Source organism: Rhinolophus sinicus, chromosome 9 (assembly GCF_057876585.1).
Source record: "Rhinolophus sinicus isolate RSI-liver-muscle chromosome 9, RSI-T2T, whole genome shotgun sequence".
NCBI classification, from domain to species: Eukaryota; Metazoa; Chordata; class Mammalia; order Chiroptera; family Rhinolophidae; genus Rhinolophus; species Rhinolophus sinicus.
Window position 1 is genome coordinate 23,350,506 of NC_142509.1, and position 24,736 is coordinate 23,375,241.

The following is a 24,736-nucleotide window of genomic DNA, read 5'->3' on the forward strand; positions in this document are numbered from 1 at the left end:
ATGGATTCCCTCAGTTTCATGTAGCCATCATTTTTTGCTTCTTTAATCCATCAATGACCGTTGACCAGTTAGTCTTATTTAAAAATGATCTAAAGTGTTTTTATCTGGCCTTTGTACTACATATTTATTTCGATTTGCTTTTGTGAAATGAAAGGTCTTTGAGTAACACAGTTTCCACTTGGCTGGTTATATTTTTGTGCAGGATGTCGTTTGTGGGGAGACGGTACCCTAGCATGCTCACGCACTATTCCTGAAAGAAAACTTTCCCCAGTTGGTGCTTCTGAGAAGCACCTGTTTTGAAATACCAATGAAGTAGTCAGCATTCTAGGAGCTTGTGAATATATCGTCAGAAGCAAAGGCCCTATCTTGAATTTCCTGGTGTCAAGTACCAAACCTAATGGTGCAAAATCTAAAAAGGTGTGATCTAAAAAGTTGTGATCTAAAAAGGTGTGATCTAAAAGGGGTACTGACCAAACTTCTGAAAACCCTCTTGAGACCTTGGATTTCAGAATTTCTTCATACGGTTTGGAGGATGACATGCTGGTCAGAGAGGTCACATGGCATCAGCATTGCTGTTACCTGTCTTCCATCTGTCCTTCCCCCAAGCCCAATCATGGATAATGTTGGCTATCCCTGTCTTATTTTAGGAATTCTGAAGTTTCATGAACACTACCTGGGTGATAACACAGTGGAAAACTGCAGTGACTTCCAGGCTGGCAGCAGTGCAACACTTCCAACAGCCACCAGCTCGGCCCTAGAGCAACACATTGCCAGCGTACGCGAGGCCCTGGGGGTGGAGTCTTACTACTCGAGGCAAGTAGTAGAACGTTCCCAATCCCGTCTACAGAGACCGTCTCGGGGTTGTTTGTTTGCTTTGTTTTTTCTTTTGTAAGTATGCTATTGGAGATCTTACGGAATTCACACTTTTGTGCTTAGTCTGTTCACAGTTGCTGTAGCGAAAGACATATGTGTCTCTGGAGTGCAAACCCCTTAGTGAGCTACGCTTATCCTTTTTGGTACTTTCCTTTCAGACAGGGAAGGGGCTCATCAGAGATGCCCATTTTCTAAGGAGGGTTTGTAGAATGTTTAAACATAAATATGACTTTGAATTTAACATACCAGTTAATTAAAACTGAGATGAGGTTTGGTTTTAAACAGATTCATAATGAGTTTATACAATAGCTGAACGCTTGTTTCAGAGAGTAATTTAGCACCCGTGACAGGGTCTGTGCATGGATCTGGGTGTTGGGGGGCTGAGATGGAGGAAGTTGAGCTCCCAATATCAAGGGTAAAGAAGAGAAGGGCTTTTTGCAAAGACTGTAAATGTTATGTGCTTATGGAAACATTTGGTCATGCTTGACTACTTTACATGTGGGAAATAGCTTCCACAGGCACCCTGCTTCTGGGGAACATCCAAAGAATAGGGTGCCTTAGAGCGGCTCGTGGCCAGATTTTCCATCCTGTGATTAACAAGTGTTGAGAAAGTCTGTGTGTCAGAGAATCTGCTGTGTTAGCTGGTGTCAGGTCCCAAGAATGTCTGCTTGTCTCCTGAGTGCTTTCATTTGTAATCATGAAAATCCTAAGACATCTCTGTGATTTCTTTTGAGATGCTTATTCCAGACGCCTGAGTGTGTGGTGGTCATTGCCAGCAGCTGGATTTATCTTTGAAGTGCTTATGAAGTCGGGGACAAGTTCTTAGATGAAAAATAGTCTTTGGATAATGTAATGTCAAGACTGGAAGGGGCTATAGTGGTCATCTTGTCCAACGCCTTCATTCAGCAGAAGCCAGCACTGCCTCGAACTTGCTGACAGCTGAATTAGTGTCAGAGCCGGGATCAAAACAATCTAGATCTCACCCAGACTCCCAGGCCAGTGCTTGTTTTGTTTTTAATTAGCAAAATTAATATCATACTCGGAGAAAATAGCTGAGGCATGTAAGAATGTCGTCTCTAGCTTCTGCTTGTATGATGTCTGAGCAGGCATCAGCCACGTGCACACACTGTTGTCTGTTTTCTTCTCTGACTGCTGCGTATCCTGGAGCAACCCCATCCTTAGCCCTGGGTGGTGTTGCGGTGATTACAGGGGCTCGACTGTGTGGAAATCGCAAGGAAGGAAGAGGCGACTCCCTGAGATTTAATTGGCCATAAAATAGGTTAGGCCAGGGGTATGCAAAGCTGCTTCAGCGACAGAAAGGCTCTTAAGCCAGTCTAATTAAACTGTCACCTGACCAAAGGTATTGCATATCCACAGCAAGTATTAGAGGGGAATAGCTGGCCAGCAGCAGAAACACACACAAAAGCAAAGTCAGCAGGGCAGACTTGGGGGGCAGTGCCCATTTCTGACAGTGTCAAAGGGAGAGAGAATCTTGGCTAAGGGACTCACAGCCCCATTGGAAGCCTGTTCTCATGGTGGTCTTGCAGCTGTCGTGCTCTCTCATCCTGCCTGCCTCCCATAAATACCTGAGTGCCTACTATGTGCCGTGCGCACTCAAGATTGGAGTGAGTAGTAAGGCAGGCATGGCTCCAGCTCTCGGGGAACAGAAAGGTAATAAACAACAGCGCATATCAAATCTTTTCATTAAAATTGTCGTAAGTACTTAAATGAAAATGCAGGAGGTAATGAAAATGTATAAGTGGGGGTGGGAAACCTATACCAAGGAGTTATGGAGGCTTCCATGAGGAAGGGACGTTTGAGCTGAGCTCGGAAGGAGGACGAGAAAGAAACTAAATGGAGGCCACCCCAAGCATGTACACCAAGGCCTTCGGTCACCTTCAGTGGAGAAGACCTCACAGGTTATCCCCCTGCCTTCCCTGTTCAGGTCTCATGCTTCTTGTGAGACTTTCTGATTGTCACTTGGTTTCTCATGTAAATGTACTTGCAGATAGAGAATGTGCATAATTAACTGACATGCTGATTTGTACAACTCCGCGAGCTTGGTTAGTGAAAGTGGGCTGCCAAGAGGCAAAGCCTCTGAGTGCGTGAAACCACCCTATTTTCAAACTTGTAAGGCCAGAGCTTGAACTGAGATGAGATCATGAAGGGACCCGGGTGTGTGCCACCCGCCAGGTGGTTTCTGTGTGCCATCTCCCGTACAGCAACTTGGTGGCATACCCAGGTCACCTCAGTCCAAACCAAGCATTAATAGGGCGCAGCCTGTGTGAAAATCCAGATTCCACTTGGTCCCAATTTTCATGGAACTAGATTAGAATTCATTCTAAGAAGGAAGAAGGTTATACTTTGACTCTTTCCATCACCCCTCTCTTAGGTACAAACTAAGTTATCCTTTTACATGATACAGGAGGTTAAACACTTATACGTCCAGGTGCCTTTTGAATTGGAAAACAATGGCTTTTGGGTGCAGCTCTCCATCAGTGGCGAGGGGAGGAAGGACCGTTAGCTTGCTTACATCCCCACGTTAGTCTCTCTCCTGTGCCCTGTACAGAAGGTTAACAAGTTAGGCCGTGTCCTTAGGCTTCTCTAGGGTGTCCCGTGGCCTGATGCTCAGCATGACCTGTTTGGGCTGCTCTCAGGAGCTCTGATCGCCTTTGGAGCGTGAGAAATAAGGTCCTTCCTGCCGCTTTGGACGGGTCTTTTAGAAATGTGTTCACATTTCGTCAGCTTCAATTCAGGTTCTTGTGATATTAAAATTGAACACTTTCGTGGCATGATTTGAATTTATTAGAATGGAGTTTTTGTGAGACTCCAGTTTCTGCCTCAGTTTCATAAAAATAGTAAGAAAATCTCAGTGCAGATAAGTTATTTTTCATCTATAAAATTCGTAAATATTTGTAAAGCCATCACGCTCAGTGGCGGTAAGGATGCAGTAAACGAGTAGTCTCATACCTAGTGATATAAATTGGTTTAGCCTTTCTAAAAATAATTTGCCAGTGCTACCAAAAATCTGTAAAATGTTCATGCCCTTTGACATCCAAATTTTCACTTTAGAACTGGAACAAAGGTGTATACATAAGAATATTTATAATAGGTCTATTATTATAGAAAAATATAAAAACAACCTAAATGTCCACAATAATTGAATGTCAAATTATTTCACATCTATCCAATATAACATTATGTTGCAATTAAAATTACTTTGACAGAGAATTTTTAATAACATAAGCAGTTGTTTATGACAATATTAAGTGAAATATTAAGTGAAAAATACAATATAGAACTATTGTATATAGTATAATTTAAATTTTATAATATATACAAAAAATGGGTATGAAAAGTAGGAAAAAAATCCTTGGAAGGAAATACACCATAGTGTTGAGTGGTAACGAGAGGTCGATGGTGGAATAATAGATGCTTGGTGTTTTGTTCTTTGTATTTCTCCTTATTTTCAGTTTTTCGCAATGGACATATATTACTTTTTAAGTCAGAAATAGCCATGAATAAACAACTCTGTCATTCAAAAGGGAAAAGAAAAGAAACCTTTCTGTAATTTCAGTTTACAGAGAATAAAATCCATGTTTCAGAGCCTGGCACCATGATCTAGCTCTAGGAAGGCATTCTGGGTTTATATTTCATTCTTGATTTTGGTGACTGCCATGTTCTAGTCCCCACACCTTCCTCTCTGTTCCCAAATGTACCCTGTGACTTCTTCCCTCTATCTCAGGCGTCTCTAACCTCTGGATCTGTGGGTACCGCCGCCCACCGAACACCTCTGCCTGAGTATTTCCAGGCATCGCTAGTCTAAAGTATCTGAAGCCCACCTCTTGAGTTTCCCCATTTCTCCTCCAAGTCAGTCAGTGTGATACACCACATTAACAGAATGAAAGACAAAAACTCCACAATCATCTCAATAGACACAGAAAAAGCATTTGACACTATTAACTCCCTTTCATGATAGAAAACACTCAACAAACTAGGAAAGAAGGAAATTACCTCAACGTAATAAAGGAAATATGTGAAAAGCACCCAGCCAACATATTCAATGGTGGAAACTGAAAGCTTTCCCTCTAAGATCAGGAACGAGGCAAGGGTGCCCTCTCTTGCCATTTCAGCACAGCACTGGGAGTCTCAAACAGAGCAGTTAGACAAGAAAAATGAAATACAAGGCATCCGAATAGCAAAGAAAAAAGTATAATTGTATCTATTCACAATGACATATGTACAAAATCCTAAAGATTACACACACACACATACACACCCTGTTAGAACTAATTAACAAATTCAACAAAGTTGCAGGATACCAAATCTACACACAAAAACGAGTGCCATTTACAATGGCATAAAAAAAAAAAAAAAAAAAAAAAAGATACTTAAGAATAAATTGAACCAAAGAGGCAAAAGACTCGTACACTGAAAACTGCAAAACATTGCTGAAAGCAATTAAAGAAGGTACAAATAAATGTAAAGACATTCCATGCTCATGGATTGGAAGAGTAATATTGTTAAAATATCTATACTACCCAAAGCAATCTGCAGATTTGATGTAATTCCTACCAAAATCCTGATGGTATATTTTGCAAAAAATAGAAAAAAATCCTAAAATTAATGTGGAAACTCAGAGGGTCCCAGGGAGCCAAAACAATCTTGAGAAAGCAAAACAAAGCTAGAGGCCACACACTTCCTGATTTCAAAACATATCACTAAGCCACAGAGAGGTATTGGCATAAACCCAGACACATTGACTAATTGACTAGAATAGAGATCTCAGAAATAAACCCTTACGTAGATGGTCAAATGGTCTTTGATAAGAGTGGCAAAGCTACGTATTGGGGAAGGGATAGTCTCTTCAACAAATGGTGTTGGGAAAACTGGATATTCACATGCAAAAGAATGAAGCTGGACCCTTGCCTTCTAGCATATGTAAAAGTTAACGTGAAATGAATTAAAAACCTAAATGTAAGACCTGAAACTATAAAACTTCTAGGGAAAGCTTTATTACATTGTATTTGGTAATGTTTTCTTGGATATGACACCAGAAGCAAAGGTAACAAAAGCAAAATTAGACAAGTGGGACTACATAAAATTTAAAGACTTCTGCACAGCAAAGGAAACAAAACAGTGAAAAGGCAGCCTATGAAATGGGAGAAAATATTTTCAAACCATACGTTTGGTAAGAGGTTAATATGTATATATAAAGAATTGCAATCTAATAACAACAAAAATAATCCGATTCAAATTGAACAGACATTTCTCCGAAGAAGATACACAACTGGCCAATAAGCACCTGAGAAGATGCTCAACATCACTAATCATCAGGGAAATGCAAATAAAAACCACCTCACACCTGTTAGGAGAGCCAGTATCAAAAACCCAGAAAATAGCAAGCATTGGTAAGCATGTGGAGAAATTATAACTCTTGTGCACTGTTGTTGGTGGGAATGTAAAATGCTGTAGCCACTGTGGAAAACAGTATTGGAGGTGTGCTTTTTACCACAATCACAAAGTACAAAAGGCACGTTTGAATCCATCCATCTGTGCCTCCACTGCCACTAGCACAGTGGCGGTCCGGTCATCTGTACCCTGCACTGCTGCTACCCCTCCGCTCTGACCGCCCTGTTCCCTCTCCCTCTCCCAGCCTTCCAGTCCCGCCAGCCAGAGTGACCTTCCATAGATGTAGTTGGGACTGTGTTTCTGTGTTCTCCCTCTCATCACAAAGCCCCCAGACACACTTAATCCCTTCAAAGGTCGTGATGGTCTTTAGACTCCAGCTCACATTCCTTACGCTCGCTCGCCTTCTCAGCACATGTGATCCAGCCTCGGTCCGCGGCTTGAATGGCACCTCTAATCCTTCTTCAGTGTGGCGTCTCCCTGTGCCCTCCTCCCCCCGCCCCAGCCTGCGTTCCCTGCCTAGGAGCTACCAGGGCTTTCCCACCTTAAAGTTTTGCCCATGTCCTTCCTTCACTGCAAAGTTCTGCGCCCCGTTCTTGGTATGGTGGTTCCTTCTCATGCTTCAGATTCCTGCTTAAAGCCACTCGTCAGAAAAGCCTTTCAGCAGCTTCACAGTTGGTTTTGTTCCCCTCGCACACCCAGTCCCCGGGGCAGTCCTGTGACGTAGCGGATACTTAATGAGTGTTTGAGAGAACAACTGACTGACTGAATGAATGAAGTACTTCTCCCTTCTGCTGGAATTGTCCTCTTTCACTGTAGACAGTCTCATTACGCTGTAGAGCCCTGGTCAGATCTCACACTGTTCCCATCGGGACCAGCCAGATTCCTGCGTGTCCAAATCAGATTTTTGCTCCCCTCTGGAGGCTGGCGAACAGTAGCACTTACTTCATTCTCCTTTGTTTCATAGTCACCTAGTTTGTATGTCTCCCTAAGCAGATGGTGATGCCGTGGAAAACAGGTGCTATGCCCTCTCCTCCCTGGATTCTTAGTCTAACACGGTGCCTGGCCCATCGTGAGATGTCATTACATTTGAAATTTAGTCACCGGAAGATGTGCTGTGAGCAGACTGTTCATGCAGGGCTGGTTTACTGCTTCTCTTTTTCTAGTGGATGTAAAATGTACTGTGTCCCCAGAAACGGAGTCCTGTGCCTTGGGGAACACCGTCATTCAATTATCCACAGCCTGGCCATGGTGTCCTTGTTATTCTGCAGACCGGTTTTGCTCTCCTTAATGGCGTGTTACTGCTGAAAGGAAGTACAGTGCTACAAAGGAGTTTCTGAAAATGGATTTAAAATAAAAGAACTGCTTTTATTAAGTGTTTAATAAGAACTTCCCGTCCCTTCCTCCCAGATCAAAAGAGGCGTCGATTAAAACCGCTGTGTAGAACACGAACCTCCCATAAGGGAGATGTTATGAATTTCAAAACACATCTTTAGGTTTTAATTCTGATATGTAGCCAGAGTCTTGCTGCTTCCCAGGCACCTGGGACAGTGCAGTGGCACTTTGGGGGTGCTGAGCTGACTAGTTAGAACCCTAGTCAGGCTGTGTTCAATAGTGCGTCAGAGCTGGAAGGAGTGCTCCCAAGGGGTTTTAAATAAATTGCAATTATAGACTGCCCTTAAAATGGAGGTAAATATTCCTTCAGTGTAAATGACTATTAAGCCTTAATAAACTATCGCTATTACGTTTTTTCCTTTCGGTACTTTTCTACATTTCTAAATTTTCTATAGTGAAAGTTATTTTTATAATCAAATGCATTTTCTTATTTCAAAATACTGAGTAATTTCGATCGCACCAGTTCATAAACGTGGACGACTCCAGTTGGCTCTAAACAGATAACAAATTGCTATTGTTCTCAAGTCTGACAATGCCAACTGTTAGAGGAGCTGTGGGTCCACAAGATGTCTTGTTTGTAGCCAGGGGGAGGTAAATTGACTAACCACATCAGAAGACAGTTTAGCATCACCTTCTAAAGCTATTCACAAACCCTTTGATTCAGATTCACACCTTAGGTGTTCTATCCACAAGAGGTTCTTGTACACGAGCAAGAATGTCCAGAGCTGCACTGTAAACAATAGCAAAATCCTGGAAATACCTACATGCCACCAGTGAGAGAGTGGATGAGTATATGGTGATATAATCCAAAAATGGAATATTAGGCCGTGGTCAAAAACCGAAGAGCCATGGTAAACCCAAAGATGAAGCTAAATCTTAGAAAAATAATATTAAGTGAAGAGAGGAGGTCCCAAAATACTACCTACAGCATGATAACTTTTTAACAGTTAAAATAGCTAAAATAAAAATATGTTTTTAGGGATACAGCTAGATGCAGTAAAACTTATATAGAAAGGACAGGCAGGGAGTGATGGCCACGGGCTTTGGGGTGGGACTTGCCTCGGGCTGGGAAGGCAGTGGGTGGGCTCCAGGGATGTTAACAAATAATTTGATACATTATTCTCCAGCTTGTGTTTTGGGTGGTGGTGGTGTGAGCGTTTACTACATTATTAAAAATTAATAAATAAGTGAAAGCGAGCCATGCATGGATCAATGATGAAAGGGTGTCATGAACCAAAGATTATGTTTAATCCAATGCTAAAGAAATTCCACCAGCCCCCCAAAAAAGAAGGAAAGAAAGCAGGGTTTTCCTTTTGTTTGTTTTGTGTTTTTTTAAACAAATGAATTGCAAGAACAAGATTGCAACAAGGACATATTTGATTGATGTAAAGGGACAACTGAGAGACTGATTTAAATTATTTGTATCTGTTCTTCTGAGTAAGTACCTAAACACTGGTCATTGTTACATCATTGGCTTGTTTTCAGTTATAGCAGGTCTTTGAAAATTTCAGACTGTCTTTGCAGTATTTTCTAATTCTGGCTTTTTCCTAATCAAGGCTGACCTCTCAATTAATCCAAACTAGTAAGGTTTAATTTTACAAATCAAATATTTTTTTCTTTTTTCAAATCCTTTCCAGAATTCTGTATAGTAAAAGTAGATATACTATGTGGGGGCATTTATTTTGTTCCTTAAACCAAAGTTTCCCAATTTCATTCTAAGTTAGGGTAGTACCATTTTGAAAATATTTTACAAGCATGGAGTCAGTCTGTACCAGAGCTGGTGTGGAGCCTGGAGATATACGCATAAATAATAGCTGAAATTATTGGCCTTACAGTAGCTCACAGTACGAAACAGTCAACAAATATGTCAATTATTAAGCCACCATGTGCGAAATGTTATTTAAAAGGTTCTGAACAAAGAAGGCGGTGCCCCCTACTTGGGGGCCAGTCAGTGGTTCAAGAGGCTTCCAGGGAAGTGACCTTCGATCTGGGCCTTCAAGGGAGGGGAGAAAGTCATTCTAGGCGAGGAGTTCCTCACCGGGCAGCGGTCTGGAAGAAGGAAAGTGCCCAAGGCCTCAGGTACTGACTGATGGTCTCACTAGGACGATGCTCAGCCTGTGGCTACAGGAATTGTCATCTCCTACGTCACAGGTGCGCAGCTGCCTCCTGACGCTCACCTCTTTCTTGCAAGACCTGAAGTCTGGCACCCTTTCTGATGGGGTGGGCTTGCCTGGCTGAGCCTCTTGTGTACGGTCCTCTTGAGACATGACCGGGTTCCACAAGGTCAGCCTTATCTATGAGGCGACTCACTCAGGCTCAGCAATAGCTGTTTGAGGGGGAAAAAACGAAAGAGATGATGCCAGCTTAGGGATTAGGGCGCTGAAGAGACACAGCTGCAGAAATGAGTGGGACAAACACACTGTATCGCTGGTCTTATGCCCCGGATTCCGAATTTGGATTCCTTCCAAAAGGCTGAGTGCGAAATGAGCTCAGAAGGCTTCAGCAAGCTGCTTAGTGTACGTCAGCAGCTTAGCCAGAAGGATAAATAGAGTTGATCGTCTTGTGTGACCTCCGAAATAGCCTCAATTGAATCCCCTTTTGTATTGCTCATGAACTTCTTTAAAAGCAGAATTCTTGAAATTGCTAGATACGAGTTTTCCCACTTATACGTGGCAGGGATAAGCTGGTGAATGGTAGAATCGCCTTCAGACAAACAGCAGGCCCCAGTGATGCGGGAAAACCATTGGTGCCTATCATTCCGCAAGTGTGGGCCTAGAACTGAGCATGGCCTGGGCCTCCCTGCACCAGGGGCTGACACGTCTGCACCTGGGCCACAGGGCAGGGGCCAGTTTGGTAGATGCCATGAAGACCTGGGAGGGCACTAGTGGGCACCAGACATTTCTTCTTCTATCTCTTGTCCCATGGTCCCAAAACTTGGAATGGCATTCCTATTAGAACACGGGTCAAAGGGAGAATGGGTGGGGCAAATCCACTGGCCAATATAGACCTTCAGCCCTTTGCTCTCAGTTCTGTATCAACTGTTGGCTGGCTGTTGCCGTAACCAATTTTGTCAAAATTCTTTGAACTAATCAAAATTCAACATCCCTGACTTTGTATATCCTGCCCTGTGCTCCAGTGAAATTGTCTGGCCTTTTATTTTGATTGATTCTCTGCAGCTTTATCTAACAATCAATATGTAAGACATTTAATGTATAACTCTAGACTTCCCTTGCTTTGGAAAAATGAGCCCAGGATAGCCACCAAGTTCCTCTTTGAACTGGCTGAAACAGGCATTGTTTTTCATCCCATTTGTCCTTTTCTGATTTGAGCACAGTGGTAGGGAGGCTCAGAAGGAGTGCCCTCCTGAAAGGAGCACATTTTACTGTCCGCCCCACAACCCACACTGTTCTACTAGCTGGGTTTTCCTCCAGTAATGCCACGTAGCACCTCCGTTTTGGAGACTTGTAACCACAAACGTGTATTCTTCCCCTGGGTCTGCAGGCCCCTTTGGATTCCACTTTTGGCTGCCTGTGCAGCTCAGGCCCTGGGTCACACCTTTCTGTGACTGGCGGTAACGAGACAAAGACTCTTCTCATAGCGGAAATCAGGATCGCAAGAGACCAAGCAAAACAATCAGGCACATGTGAAGCCCTGCTCACCTCTCCACCTCTCATGTTCCACTGGCCAAAGCAAGTCGCCTATCGAGACGAGCATCAGTAGGGTGGGGAGTCCATCTCTCCCCTGAGTGAATATGTGCTAAACAGTAGGACAGTCTCCCACTCCCCCACCCGTGGAGACCTGGGGGAGAGCAGGGTGACCTGCGCCCGGGCTCCTTCTGCAGTCCCCTTCAGCATCTGGTGATGGACCGTTTTTCTCCCTATTCTTTCCCCTCCCCCAGGTGTGGGTGAGCTCGCAAGCACTCCTCTGCCGCCGTTGACGGTTCCCATCTTTTTCTTACTCCGAAACCATGGCATTGCCCCCCGCTCACACTTGTCATTGCATTCTCTCCTGAACGTGTGATCTTTCTCAAGGCACAGGTCTGCACCAGGCCCATGACTCGCTGGAGGCCGGGCCTTCCCCCTGGAGGCGCTTCCCTGGAATTCACTGCCCGCCCAGCACATCCCAAATCATGCCCTTTGGCAGGCAGCTCCCCAACCTGGCGCACGTTTCTTCAGTTTTTCCCATTTATTTTGAAGCCTCCATCTTTTCTACCCAGGTTCCGTGGTTTGAGGGCTTTGAGTCATTTGCCCTTAAATTTCTCTTTCCTTGATTGCTGTTTATCTACTCAGTCACGAAAGTCTCCTTGATCTTACCCATGTGCTCCCTCCTTCTTCTCTCACCCTTTCTGCTCTGCTCCTCTGGGCCAGGCTCTTACAAGAACACGCCCACCTGACAGCCTGGCCTTCCCCCTGGACCCCTCCCTGCTTCAGTGCCGCTGACTGGCTGCTGCCAAAGCAGTTTGCTGAGTGCTCCCCCACACAGCGAATGGGGGTGGCTGGGGAGGTGTCTGGAGATGGGCATCGGCCCCTTGTTTATACAGCCTGTCCTGCTCTGCCTCCTGGTGTCAGCCCTCTGTTCCAGTAGGGGCCACATTTTTCCCCTGCCACCTCTCCACCAAGCACATCCCCATGAATTTGCATTTGCTTTCTTCTGCCAGTGTGGGGTCCCCTGGCTTTCTATCCCACGTGATGGGGGGGGGATGCATTGCTTTTCCTTGGAGTCTTAAGCACACATTGAAGGCAGGAATTGCTTACACAGGTGGGAAGAAGCTGAGATGGAGATGGTCTTAAGGCGACTGGGCGAAGTGGAGAATACCTGCTGTGGAGCTGACCCACCCATGCTTTCCCCTGTTTTCTCCCTCCCAGCCAAGACTTGGAAACGTCTGGGCACACAGTGCACAGAACTCTGATATACTTGTGGGTTAACGATCATTAATCATACACTTCAGCTCAGTCCCAATGACGATGTCCCTGAGTGCCACGTAGTCATGTCTTACCTCTCCATGACCAGCTCTTCACAGTGCGTTGTGTGGAAGAGGCCCTCAGTGAATGTTCACTGGATGAGTGGATTATTGAAAAGGCGAAAGAACAAACTGCTGGGGGCTGGGAGGTACCATCTGAACACACAGTCCATATAGCGCCATAAATGTATAGTCTGTGTGTCATCAGTGAAGCAGAGCATGACACAGTGAAAACGTGTTTCCTAGTTGTTGCTCTAGCCTTTTTCTTCCCACTTCCACCCCTGTGAAGTATCATGAAAGCACAGTATTATCCTGGAAGCTCCAAGAGGTGGACTTACCCAGATGAGGTAGTTAATGCAGACCTTTAACTAACATCCACATGATAAAACTTGACCCCTGCGCCAGCACATGAAACTCTTCTGGTTCCCAGTAACACATTAAACTCGTTAAAGCTTCAAAAAGTAATGAGATGTTCTTTCCTGGCTTTTGATAGACTTATGCTAATGCAGTGAGGAGTCACTGATAACGAGCAAGGAGAGGTGGAATTGATTTAAGGATCTGTCACTTCAAAAGCATATTGTCTGATGGAGACAAAGTTATCATCATAAACTTGTCTTTTGCTTTATTCTTGTGTGTGCTGCTCAGCTCCCTGCTAATTAGAGACATCAGGCGCTAACACTTCATTTCTGGGCAGCCCTCATAAAAGCTTCCCGCTTTTCTTTTCGGAAGGACTGAGTACCTCCCCGTCTCAGGAGTCTGCCCATAGCAGCCCCACACTCATTCCCGTCCCCTGCCTCAGCACCACGGCGCCCCTTACGCGTGTTGCTGATCTGGGCTCCAGTTAGTTTTCTGTGTCCTCAACTCCAGTCTCACAGGTGGGTCAAGCAACAGTGGAGGTTTCCTCGTAAAACCGGAAGCTGGCTTGATGTCCCCTGTCCATGAAAGGCTATAGCCATGAGATAACCTTCAGCTCTTACTGTAAGTTACTGTATCCATTTACTAATTTAAATTGATGAGGTTGAAACTGTACGTGTCACATATTGATTGTCATCTCAAGGTTGGGGCCTTGGTTGTGAAGATTAAATGGAAAGTCTGAGTGATACACAGCGTTGATTTCCTTTCCTTCCGTTACCCACTGCAAACCATGTCTTCTTTGTTTGGGACTTGTTTCTTAAGGATGCTCTGGATGCCATATCCCTATAGAGAACTTAGGAACTCTGTTTGCGATTGTTTTTAAAAAGGAGTTTGTTAAGTCCGAGTAATTTTGCTACTGTGGATTTCCATCCTTTTGTTTTATTTCAGCACCTTGTGTGTTTCCTTCTTGGCCGTCCCTAATCACAGTGTTGTTTATTGCGTAGAGTTTGTTTTGTAGCGTTTGTCTGTCCCTCTGAACTAGGGGTCCCTGAAGGGTGAGGATTGGGTCTGTCTGACTTATCAGGACAGTATCTGGGCATAGTCATTGAATGACTTAATGAAATGGGCCTAGCTTCCCCCCCCCCCCCCCATATAAACAGTCTGTTCACAATTAAAGCTGAAGCTAGGAAAGTTTCTGATCAGTGCTAGAGTTGGTCTGGCTATGTCCATGAAGAAGACTTTTCTACAGCTGGATACAGAATGAGGCAAACGGGGTTAACATCACACTGACATGAAAAAGAACAAGGGAAGAGAGAGAGAACAAACTTTCAATCAAGCGTACGTGTAAGCTAATGCTTTATTGTAGTTTTTTCTTGTCTGCTTCCTCTTACTTTGAGCTTTAAGCCCTAGAGATAAAAACTCAGCATAGTTTATAGTGAGTAAGGACTTTGGATTATGGTGTTTTTGAATGTTGGAAATGGCTAAGTTTAAAAGAGAGAGAGAATTATAGTTGGAAGAAAGTTACAAGGAGGAAAAAGATATTTGTCTAACTTATCTTTGAAAATGAGTCAAACAGGCAAGAGGATCCAGAGTCTGTAAAATATGAGGCATTTCAGCTTCCCGTAGTAGATTTCTCGCTAGATGGCTACAACTTTGATGTCGTCTCTTACACTACTACATAATAAACTAAGATGTGTAAGGCGCTTTGCTGGGTGCTGTGCTGCCAAGCTAATGCTCATGTTTTAACTCTGATTCTCTATTAAAACCTCCCAGATTGCTTACTTTTGGACAAGGAAGAGAGAAACGGCCTCTGTTGGCCACTTTCCATGTGTCAGAACAGGTGTACACACTCACTAGACGTGTGTGATAGTCTCTGAGGTGGTGATTGTGGTCCCCATTTTACATAGCAGAAAGCTGAAACTCAGAGCCATTTAATGAATTGTCAAGGTTGACAGCTAGTTAAATGGTGGAACTGGAATTCAGAGGTGGGTTTTAGAAAGGGCTTCTCAAAAACAAAGAGTGCCAACACGCCTCCTGGGGCTCGAGAATTGCCTTTTCAAATGATTTTGTCTGAGGATGAGGAAAAGACCAGACAGACAGAAAATGACTCATTCACAGCCTTTCCAGACTTTTGCTGTCCCTCTGGAGATTTTAGTAGACTTTTCTCCTCCCCCTTCTGGAAACTTCCACTGAATCTCCATGTACTGGGTATTCTCCACTGGCCTTAGCAGTAAAATGGAGGAAAGTAAAATGCAGAAAAATATACAAGATGAAAAAATAGAGAAACATTCTGTCACACTATAGTCTAACACATCATTTAAGCAATCTGACAGTAGTGAATTTGAGAGCAAGGAGAATGGTTTCTCATTGAGAAATAAAAATTCTTTGGCTTGAAGACTATTTTCAAAAACTAAATTCCTCATTACCCTCGATAGTTCTTGAAATGAAAATAGTTCAGATCAAGCCATATCATGAAAGACATAATTCAGCAGTCCTTGAGAATTTACCTATTTTCCATTCAAACATTAAAGTGATCGTTTAATCTTACATACAATTCCCTGAACTGTCTCTAAATAATTACTTTGGTGATTTTAACGGAACCTTGAAACAGACTTGGATCTGTTATATATTTGACTTCATTTGAAAGAGAGAAGAAACTTTAAAGAAATAAAGACTTCAGAGATTTAAACCCTTTGCCGGGGGAGAAGAAAAGAGAAGAGAACAGAAGTAAGTGTATGGGAGCCCAGGATGGAATGAGGTATCAGCCCTAAGAGTAATAATACCACCTACTCCATATGTAGTGCTTCCTAGAACGTCTACCGGGCATCTGCACATACAGCGCCTCAGTTACTCTTTACAATAGCCCTTTGAGGTAGGCAGGAAACTATCCGGATCCCTCTTTTTGAGACAAGGAAATTGAGCCTCAAAGACTTGCTTATCCAAGATCACACAGCTAAAGAATAAAGTCAGGCCTTGAACCTGAGCTTCCAGGTTCCAACCTACTGCTCTTTCCATCAAGCCATTTGTCTGTCTTAAGAGGCAGGTATTTTCTGTGGATAAGCTCTTGTTAGATTTGTCAAGGCTCATGCAAAATCTTTGATTATAATGGAGCTTTTCCTATGTTTGAGACATGGGTGTGTTGCCTGGGGTTTGTCACAGTATTTGCAGAATGGAATTTGAACTGTAATAATGAAGTTCTGAATTATTTTTTGTGTAACCCTAAGCTTTCAGGTGAGCTAAATATAAGTCAGGAAGAAATAAATAAGACGCTGCTTAGTGTGATATAACTCTAGTTAAAAGAACAGCTGTGAAGTGTTTGGAATGAATACAGTGTAGACAATTTTAGAAGCGTTTTTCCAAGCAAGTTAGCCTTGTGTCCAAATAGAGTTTGAAATCTTTTATCTACTCATTCTTTTATTCATTTATTCATTCAGCAACTATTTGCTGAGAATCCCCATCAGTCCCTGTGCTGGGCCCACGAATCCAGAGAAAAGACGCATTTCCTGTCCTTGAGGAGCTCACAGACCAGCAGGTCTCGGGGTCATAAACAGAAACACTCAGAAGCATAGGTGTAAGTTTCACAAAGGTCTAGCCTTCATCTTATGATGGGCACCGGGTTTACCTGCCCCCAAAATGTCCAAATATTTTATTTTCTTATAGTTGGGATTTTCAGTATTTCATATTATGAGAGATATTACAGTCTAAGTTGTGAGAAACCTAATTATTGAGACAAAGATACGTTCATTCAGTCATTCACTCATTCATTCAGTCAGCAAACATTTGTCAAATGCGTACTGCGTGCCTAGCGCTCTGTGGGATATTGGGGTTGAAGAGATGAAACCAGTATATTTCCTGCCATACGGAGCTCTTAGGCTAACAGGAGAAAAACGATGAACACATATACCCAATCTGGACTCTACCACTTACCTTTGGCAAGCAGTGTAATGTTATGGAGTTTTTGTAACAATAAAATAATGCCTGAAAAGCAGTAGGATAGAGCTGGGCACCATCAGAAGTCTTCATATAGTTGCCACTGTCGGTCATTATGAGAGAAGTGGGAGAGGCACACAGAGGTCAGAGGGGCCACTTGTGCCTTGGTGAGGGCTCAATCAGGAGAGGCTTCCTGGAAGAGGTGCTGCTCGACCTGCACCAGAGGTGCAATGGATTTTTGCCATGCCAACAGGGCAGCATGAAATCCAGGTGGAGGGCGCAGCACAAGCTAGGGCGTGGGAGGGACAGCTGTCACACTTAGGGAGATGCAGGAAATATAAAGTACAGGGAGAACTGTGGCCCAGACACCCCTGGAAACAGGGTGGAGAGGTACAAAGGGGCCAGACGCTGTGCGTGGCCGTAGAGGGGGCATTGCCCTGTAGCAAGGGGCAGGAGGTTTGCATTTGAGGAAGACACGTGGTCCAAATTGTCCAGTGGGAACTCAAGATCGTTTTGCCGTGTTCTCTGAGAGGCTCTTGGGTTAAATATTCTACATGGTCTGTTATTTTCTTTGGGGGGGGGAGACAGAACCAATTAAAAAACCCATTGGACAGTTAAAAGTCATGTTGAACGTCTGTCTTCAAGCAGGGAATGTTCTGCTTGAAGAGGGAAGGCTCACTTTCTAGTTCTAGAGGAAACGAAAAAAGTAATATTCTGATTTGGTCCAGCAAATGCTGTAAGAGCAAGCCAAGTATAAAATCTGTACATTTCCTAGTAACGTATTTGATGGTGTTGGCAGAAAATTACCTGTCCGGGATAAATGTGCAGGAGGACAGGAAAGGTTTTGGCTGTGTGGAGTCCAAAATGAAATCCCTTCTCTCAAACCCATCTGACATAGCCAGGTCCTGACTCAGTGGCTTAAATCTGAAATGCTATCAACCTCTCATTTTACCTTATTTTCTCTTAGAATCAAAATCAAATACTTTTGTCACGGTGTCAGGAAAAAGAAAGAAAACGGTAGCAAGGGATGGTCTCCTTTTTCTGAAGGACAGATAAGACTGTGCTGTGACTCTTTAGCTGTCTTTAAATACTGCAACTGAACTGTCAAAAGAGCTCACTGGCCCTCAGTTTAACCATGGAAAACATGTTTTCTTAAATTATTTTGGCCTTATAGAGTGTTTCTTTAAGTGAAAAATGATCACAGTTAGCATGCCTGACCCCACTGGCCCGGTCATTTTATGAAGAATAATAATGTTTTTATGGCAGAACAGTCTGGAAGGAATGTTCGCTTGCTTAGGTTAAAAACCCTCCGTAGCTTCGGAGCGTACATTAAGTTGGTGGAGAGAAAAAATTGAGGGCTAAGCGCGTAGATTGTGCACTGTGGCAGAGTAACCAGTACTTTCTTCGGCATCCATGGGTTTGCACTTCCTTCTTTGGAAGAATCTCATCTTGGTGGGAAGTATAATGACTTCCCATATGCCACTTTGGGAAGAGAGCGTGTGTCCATAATCACTGAAAGGAAATACCCGAGCGTGGTAAGCGTCTGTCCCAGTTGGTCTAATGAGGGTTCGGCGCTGCTGCCAAGACACTGTGCAAGTGGGGTGGCCTGGCTGGAATACCAGAGGCATGGTTGGTTTCTGGCTGTGACAGGGAAAAACCACACATTTCTATGCATAATGAATCAAAATGATGCTTTGATGTACTGATAGCTCTCCTCTGTGCGTCTCCTCTTCATTCACTATTTACATCTTTATTTTTGCTTTCCAGAGAAAATCTCACCCCTTTACTCTTGATGTGTCCGTTGCTTTGCTTCTTGAGAGCAGATAGTGTTCAGTAATGGCTATGGTAAAACTGCGTTGCCACCTCAGTCCTAAACAGAAGGCTGACATTGAAATGATGACGTTATTTGGGGGAGGGCTGTAATTAGGCCTCTTTAACAATAAAATATTAATTTAATTACATGATATGTTATAGTAGTAAAATCTTTTTATTCCATGTCTCATTTTACCCTTCTGACAATCTAGAAAATAGATAAGAGCAGGTATTATTATCGCCACGTTACAGTTCATAAAACCGACGTGAAGACAAAGTGCCTTCCATGTGGCGTACTGCTAATCAGTGCCAGAAATTAGACTAGAGATGCCCACAGATTCCCTTTGTGTCATACTTCTGTCCAGACTCCCAGCCTGATTTTAAGGGGATTCTCCATCACTGTAGATTTTGAGTTGTAATGGAATCTGTTCTGATTTTAGAAATACTTTTGTCTCTCATTTTCAATAAAATATTGGGAGAAGGGCTACTGTGAAGGGTTGTTAAAGACCAATCCTAAGAAAAACCTCTCAGTGAAACTAATGTCTGAGCCATTCTCTGGTCTAGGCATCCTGCTGGGTGATTTATGTATGCTACTTAATGCCACACAACTTTGTGAGGTAGATTGTACAGGGGATGCCAAAAACATGGATACAAGTGGACACTGTGGTCAGCTTTGCTCAAGCAGTAGTTCGCCGTAATCAGAAGTGTCTGGACGCTGATGGGAACCGCTTTGAGCACCTCTTGTCATTGCAGAAGTCAAATGTGCTTTTATTCGTCTTTTGTTATCGGTATATATTGAGTATTACAATTTTAATAGTTTTTTCCTTTCTTAAAATGTGTATACATTTTTTTTTGGGGGGGGCACCTTCTGTATTAGCCAATTTTGAGGAAACTGAAGGATGGAAAGATGCAGTAAACTGCCAGCGGTTATACAGTTTGAAAGTGGTAGAACTTGAATTCAGATCCAGATCTGTGCCTATTTCTGCCAAGCAGTGCTGCATCCCCACATTGGGTGATCACAGCAGAAATGGTTATTATAGCCACAATACTGATATTTTATTTATTGAAAGATCCAGCAAATACATATGGGTCTTGATTACTAGCAGTTATTAAAAGATGGAAAAATTCAAGTGCTGAACTCCGTTAAAAATACCATTGAATATTAAAAAAGTAAAAGCTTGTTTCCTGCTTTCAGGATGTTACCATCAAGTTGAAGGCATAGAAGTTACACAAATTAGCCTTAGAACATAAATAACATGATCATAAAACCACACTGGGAAACATAGAATCAGAGAGGTTTGAAGCTAGAGAAGCCAGGAGGTTATTTAGAGACTCCATCCAAGCCTGAAGTCATCCTTTGCTCTGATTTGTGTGTCAGTGATACCACCAACCTCCCAAGACACCAAACCCACAGACATGGCGTTCTAGTACATTCCTTCCACTCTTTCATCTCTAGTCTTTGGAGGCACAGCCCTGCAGATTCAATTTAAAGTGACCATCAATATCGCACCCCTCCCTCATCCACAGAGGAAGTAATAAGGCCACGTCAGTTCTTTCACATCCATCCCCAGCCCTGCCAACATGCTTCTCCTGGTTCATATCCTGTCAAATCTGGGCTGAAAATAAGATACCACACCAGAATCCTGGACCCCAGTCTCTCTGCAATCTGGGGCAGCAAACTCTCTGTAGGCACAGGCGCCCTCCCAAACCACAGCTCTCCTGCTGTTCCCTGATGAGGCCTGCAGTGACTCATTTCGGCATGGTCCCCAGTTCAACTCCTCTTCCGCCTCCCCACAGCCTTCTCTCCATCTCCGCACATGCCTCCTCTTTGCCTTCGCTTGGCACGATGTCTCCATCCAGATGCTCTCCCACCACAGAGACGTGTGGTAGAAAGGACACTGGACTATGTTGTTTGTGTCAGTGGGGAGCTGGAGTCAACCTGAGCGTCCATCCCTGGGAGACAGGAGAGGTAACGTGGCTGAAACGTACCATGGCACATTATGCAGCCTTATTATGCAGATAGTGCAGTGATTCTACTACCCGTATGGCGAAATAAGCTCATTCCAGGACATTCTTCCCACAAATATCTAAAATCTTAAGGGGGGGGGGGGAAGACCAGCTACGTGGAGGTACTAGAGAATGAGCAGAAGCAAACAGATTCTGGAGGGGTGTCAAAATATGGACGAAAGCAATGGCATAGAGTGTGTTTCACATTTTTATGGCTTTTAACCTAAGGTCACACCACCGTCAGCAGCCACACTTGACTTTTAAAACTCCATTAGAAACTACAGCCTTTCTGGTCTAAAGAACCAGATGACAGTGTTAAGGGTTACCACAACCCCTGGAAAGTGTGTGTGGGGGGAGGGCGTGGGGGGGAGGGTTGAACAGGAGGGTGGGCATGTGTATGCTGGGATGATAAGACCCAGAGAGAGGGAAGACCCAAATTTTGTGTATAAACTCTGTCTAAATCTCTGATCCCTGAAGTGCAAATGCATGGGACAGTTCTAGCTAAAGATAGAAGAACTGAACTGAGATTCAAATTGCCACTCAAGAGACAGAATTTTCCATTTGAACCCAATCAAGTTAATTGCCTGCTTTACCAAAAAAAAAAAAAAAAATCAATTCTCTTTAGAGGAATGTAACAGAATTCTCATCATAACTTTCACAATGTCGGGATACATTGAAAAATTATTTGACATAGAAAGAACCAGGAAAATGTGACTCAATTTTAAGAGAAAAGACAGTCAATTGACACCAACCTAAAGATAACTCAGATGTTGAAATTAGCAGAGAAGAATTTCAAAGCATTTATAACTATGTTCAATGAACTGTGCTCACAATGAATGAAAATGTAAGACAGAATAATATACAAATATATAAAATACATAAAACATATTATGAAGTATATTTCAAATATATATAATAATATATAAAATATTCAGCAGAGAACTAGAAACTTTAAAAAAGACACAAATGGGGGCAGCCAGACGGCTCAGTGGGTTAGAGCACAAGCTCTCAACAACAAGGTTGCCAGTTCAATTCCCACATGGGATGGTGGGCTGCACCCCCTGCAACTAAAGATTGAAAATGGTGACTGGACTTGGAGCTGAGCTGCGCCCTCCACAACTAGATTGAAGGACAGTGACTTGGAGCTGATGGGCCCTGGAGAAACACACTGTTTCCCAACATTCCCCAATAAAAAACATTAAATTTAAAAAAAGACAAAAATGGAAATTCTAAAACTAAAAAGTACAATATCTAAAACTGAAAATTCAGTTCTTCTTTCATCACCATATAATTGACACCTTTTACCCTCTTTTACTTCTGGGGGGTGAGCACACAATCCAATATATAGATGATGTATTATAAAAATGTACACTTGAAATCTGTATAATTTTACTAACCAACATCATCCCAATAAATTTATTTAATAAATATTTTTAAAATAATAATAAAATAAAACTTTTTAAAAAATCACTAGATGGGTTTAACAGAATAGAATTGCCAAAGGAAATAGTAAACTTGAAGATAGATCAAGTATCTAATCTTAAGAAAAGGGAGATAAAAAAAGATTGGGGAGAAAGAATAGAGCCTCACAGATCTGTAGGACAATATCAAAAGATCTAACATGCATGTAATTTAGAGTTCAAGAAAAAAAGGAGAGAGAGAGAATGAGTTAGAAAAATATTTAAAGAAAAAATAGTCAAAATATCTCCAAATTTAGTGACAGACACACATCTAAAAATTCAAGAATCTCAGAGAACCCCAAACAAAGAAGAAGCCATACCTTGGCACATCGTAGCCAAATTTTAAAAAATAAGATAGAGAAAATTCTGAAAGCAGTTAGAACAAATCAGCACATTTACAGACTAGAGATTCAAGTGATATGGATTTCTCCTCAGGAAGGTTGAGGACAGAAGACATTGGAATGACGTCTTTTAAATGTTGAAAGAAAAAAGTGTCAATCCAGAATTCTATGAACAGCAAAAGAATCTTTCAAGAATGAAGGCAAAAATAAAGATGTTTTCAAATTTAAAAAAAAAGTTGAAGGTGTTGATCAGCAAAGACGTACACTATGAGAAGTGCTTAAAGAGGTTCTTCAGGTTGAAGGGAAATACTGGGTGGAAACTTGGATCTTCAGAAAGAAACAAAGAAATCAGCATTGGAAAAATTAATGAGTCAAAACAAAAGACTAGTTTTACCTTACTTTTCAAGGTACATAAGACTATATAAAACAAAAAATATTGGATTGTCCAGTGATGTTTATAATGAATATACCTGCAATTCTTATCACAACTTTACAATAAAAGTTAGAGGTGGTGTTAAGTGGACCAACTGTTTGCAAGATTTCTACTTTTTTACCTGAAATGATACTTTGAAAAGTTAAGGATGTATGTTTGTACTCCCTGGGACAACCACTTTAAAAAATAGAATGATGGACAGCTAAAACGCCACTATAGATTAAAATGGAATTCTAAAAAACATTCAAATAATCCAAAAGGGGATAGGAAAAAAAGAAGAGGGGAGAAAAAACCCACAGGTAACAAACAAAATAATAAAATGATAGACTTAAATCCAGCATATTAGTACGTTTATTAAATATTAAGGAATTAAATACACCAATTAAAGGACATTGTAAAACTGGATTTTTTAAATTTTTTTTTTTTTTTTACGGCAGAACCAGAATACTTGCTATTTATAAATAGACTGAAAATAAATGCATGGAAAAAGATATTCCATGTAAACAGTAAGCGTAAAGAAGCTAGAGTGACTTCAGTCAGATAAAACAGACTTCAGGACAGGGTATTACCACAGATAAAGAGAGATATTTCTTTGATTTTGTTTGTTTATTTGTTTTTAATTAAAGTTTATTGGGGTGACAATTCTTAGTAAAGTTACATAGATTTCAGGTGTACAATTCTGTAATACATCATCTATGTATCACGTTGTGTGTTTACCACCCAGAGTCAGTTCTCTTTCCATCACCATATATTTGATCCCCTTTACCCTCATCTATCACCCCCTACCCCCCTTATCTTCTGGTAACCACTAAACTATTGTCTGTGTCTATGAGTTTTTCTTTCTGCATTTGTTTGTCTTGTTCTTTTGTTGTTTTCAGTTTTCAATATTCACATATCAGTGAAATCATATGGTTCTCTACTTTTTTTGTCTGACTTATTTCGCATAGCATTATAATCTCAAGATCTATCCATGTTGTCGGAAATGGTATTTCATCTTTTCTTATGGCAGAATAGTATTCCATTGCGTATATATACCAAAACTTCTTTATCCATTCATCTATTGAAGAACACTTTGGTTGTTTCCATGTCTTGGCCACCATAAATAAAGCTGCACTGAACATTGGAGCACATAAGTCTTTATGGATAAATGTTTTCAGATATTTTGGGTAGATACCCAGGAGAGGGATTGCTGGGTCATTTGGTAATTCTATTCGTAATTCTTTGAGGAACCTCCACACTGCCTTCCATAGCAGCTGCACCAGTCTGCATTCCCACCAATGTATGACGGTTCCTTTTTCTCCACAGCCTCTCCAACACTTGTTACTATTTGTCTTGTTGATGATAGCCATTCTGACTGGGGTGAGGTGATATCTCATTGTGGTTTTAATTTGCATTTCTCTGATGATTAGTGATGTTGAACATTTTTTCATATGTCTATTGGCCATTTTTATATCTTCTTTGGAGAAATGTCTTTTCAGGTTCTCTGCCCATTTTTTAATTAGATTGTTTGTTTTTTTTGTTGCTGAGTTGTATGAATTCCTTGTATATTTTGGATATTAGACCCTTATTGGAGGAGTTGTTTGCAAAAATCTTTTCCCATTCGGTTGGTTGCCTGTTTATTTTGCTGATGGTTTCTTTTGCTATGCAGAAGCTTTTTAGTTTGATATAGTCCCATCATTTATTTTAGCTTTTACTTCCCTTGCCTTTGGAGTCAAATTCATAAAATGCTCTTTGAACCCAAGGTCCATAAGTTTAGTACCTA

The 24,736-nt window shown here is 42.1% G+C and overlaps 1 protein-coding gene across 3 annotated transcripts in view; it reads left to right on the forward strand.

Annotated features, from left to right (window-relative positions):
• The window catches only part of TTC28 (tetratricopeptide repeat domain 28), a 611,103-nt gene that overhangs the window by 506,553 nt on the left and 79,814 nt on the right, over window positions 1-24,736 (forward strand). For all 3 annotated transcript variants that reach the window (XM_074321572.2, XM_074321573.2, XM_074321574.2), the window contains one exon: window positions 648-813. In XM_074321572.2, coding sequence (XP_074177673.2) covers window positions 648-813 — 166 coding nt within the window. The remainder of the gene's footprint in view (window positions 1-647; window positions 814-24,736) is intronic.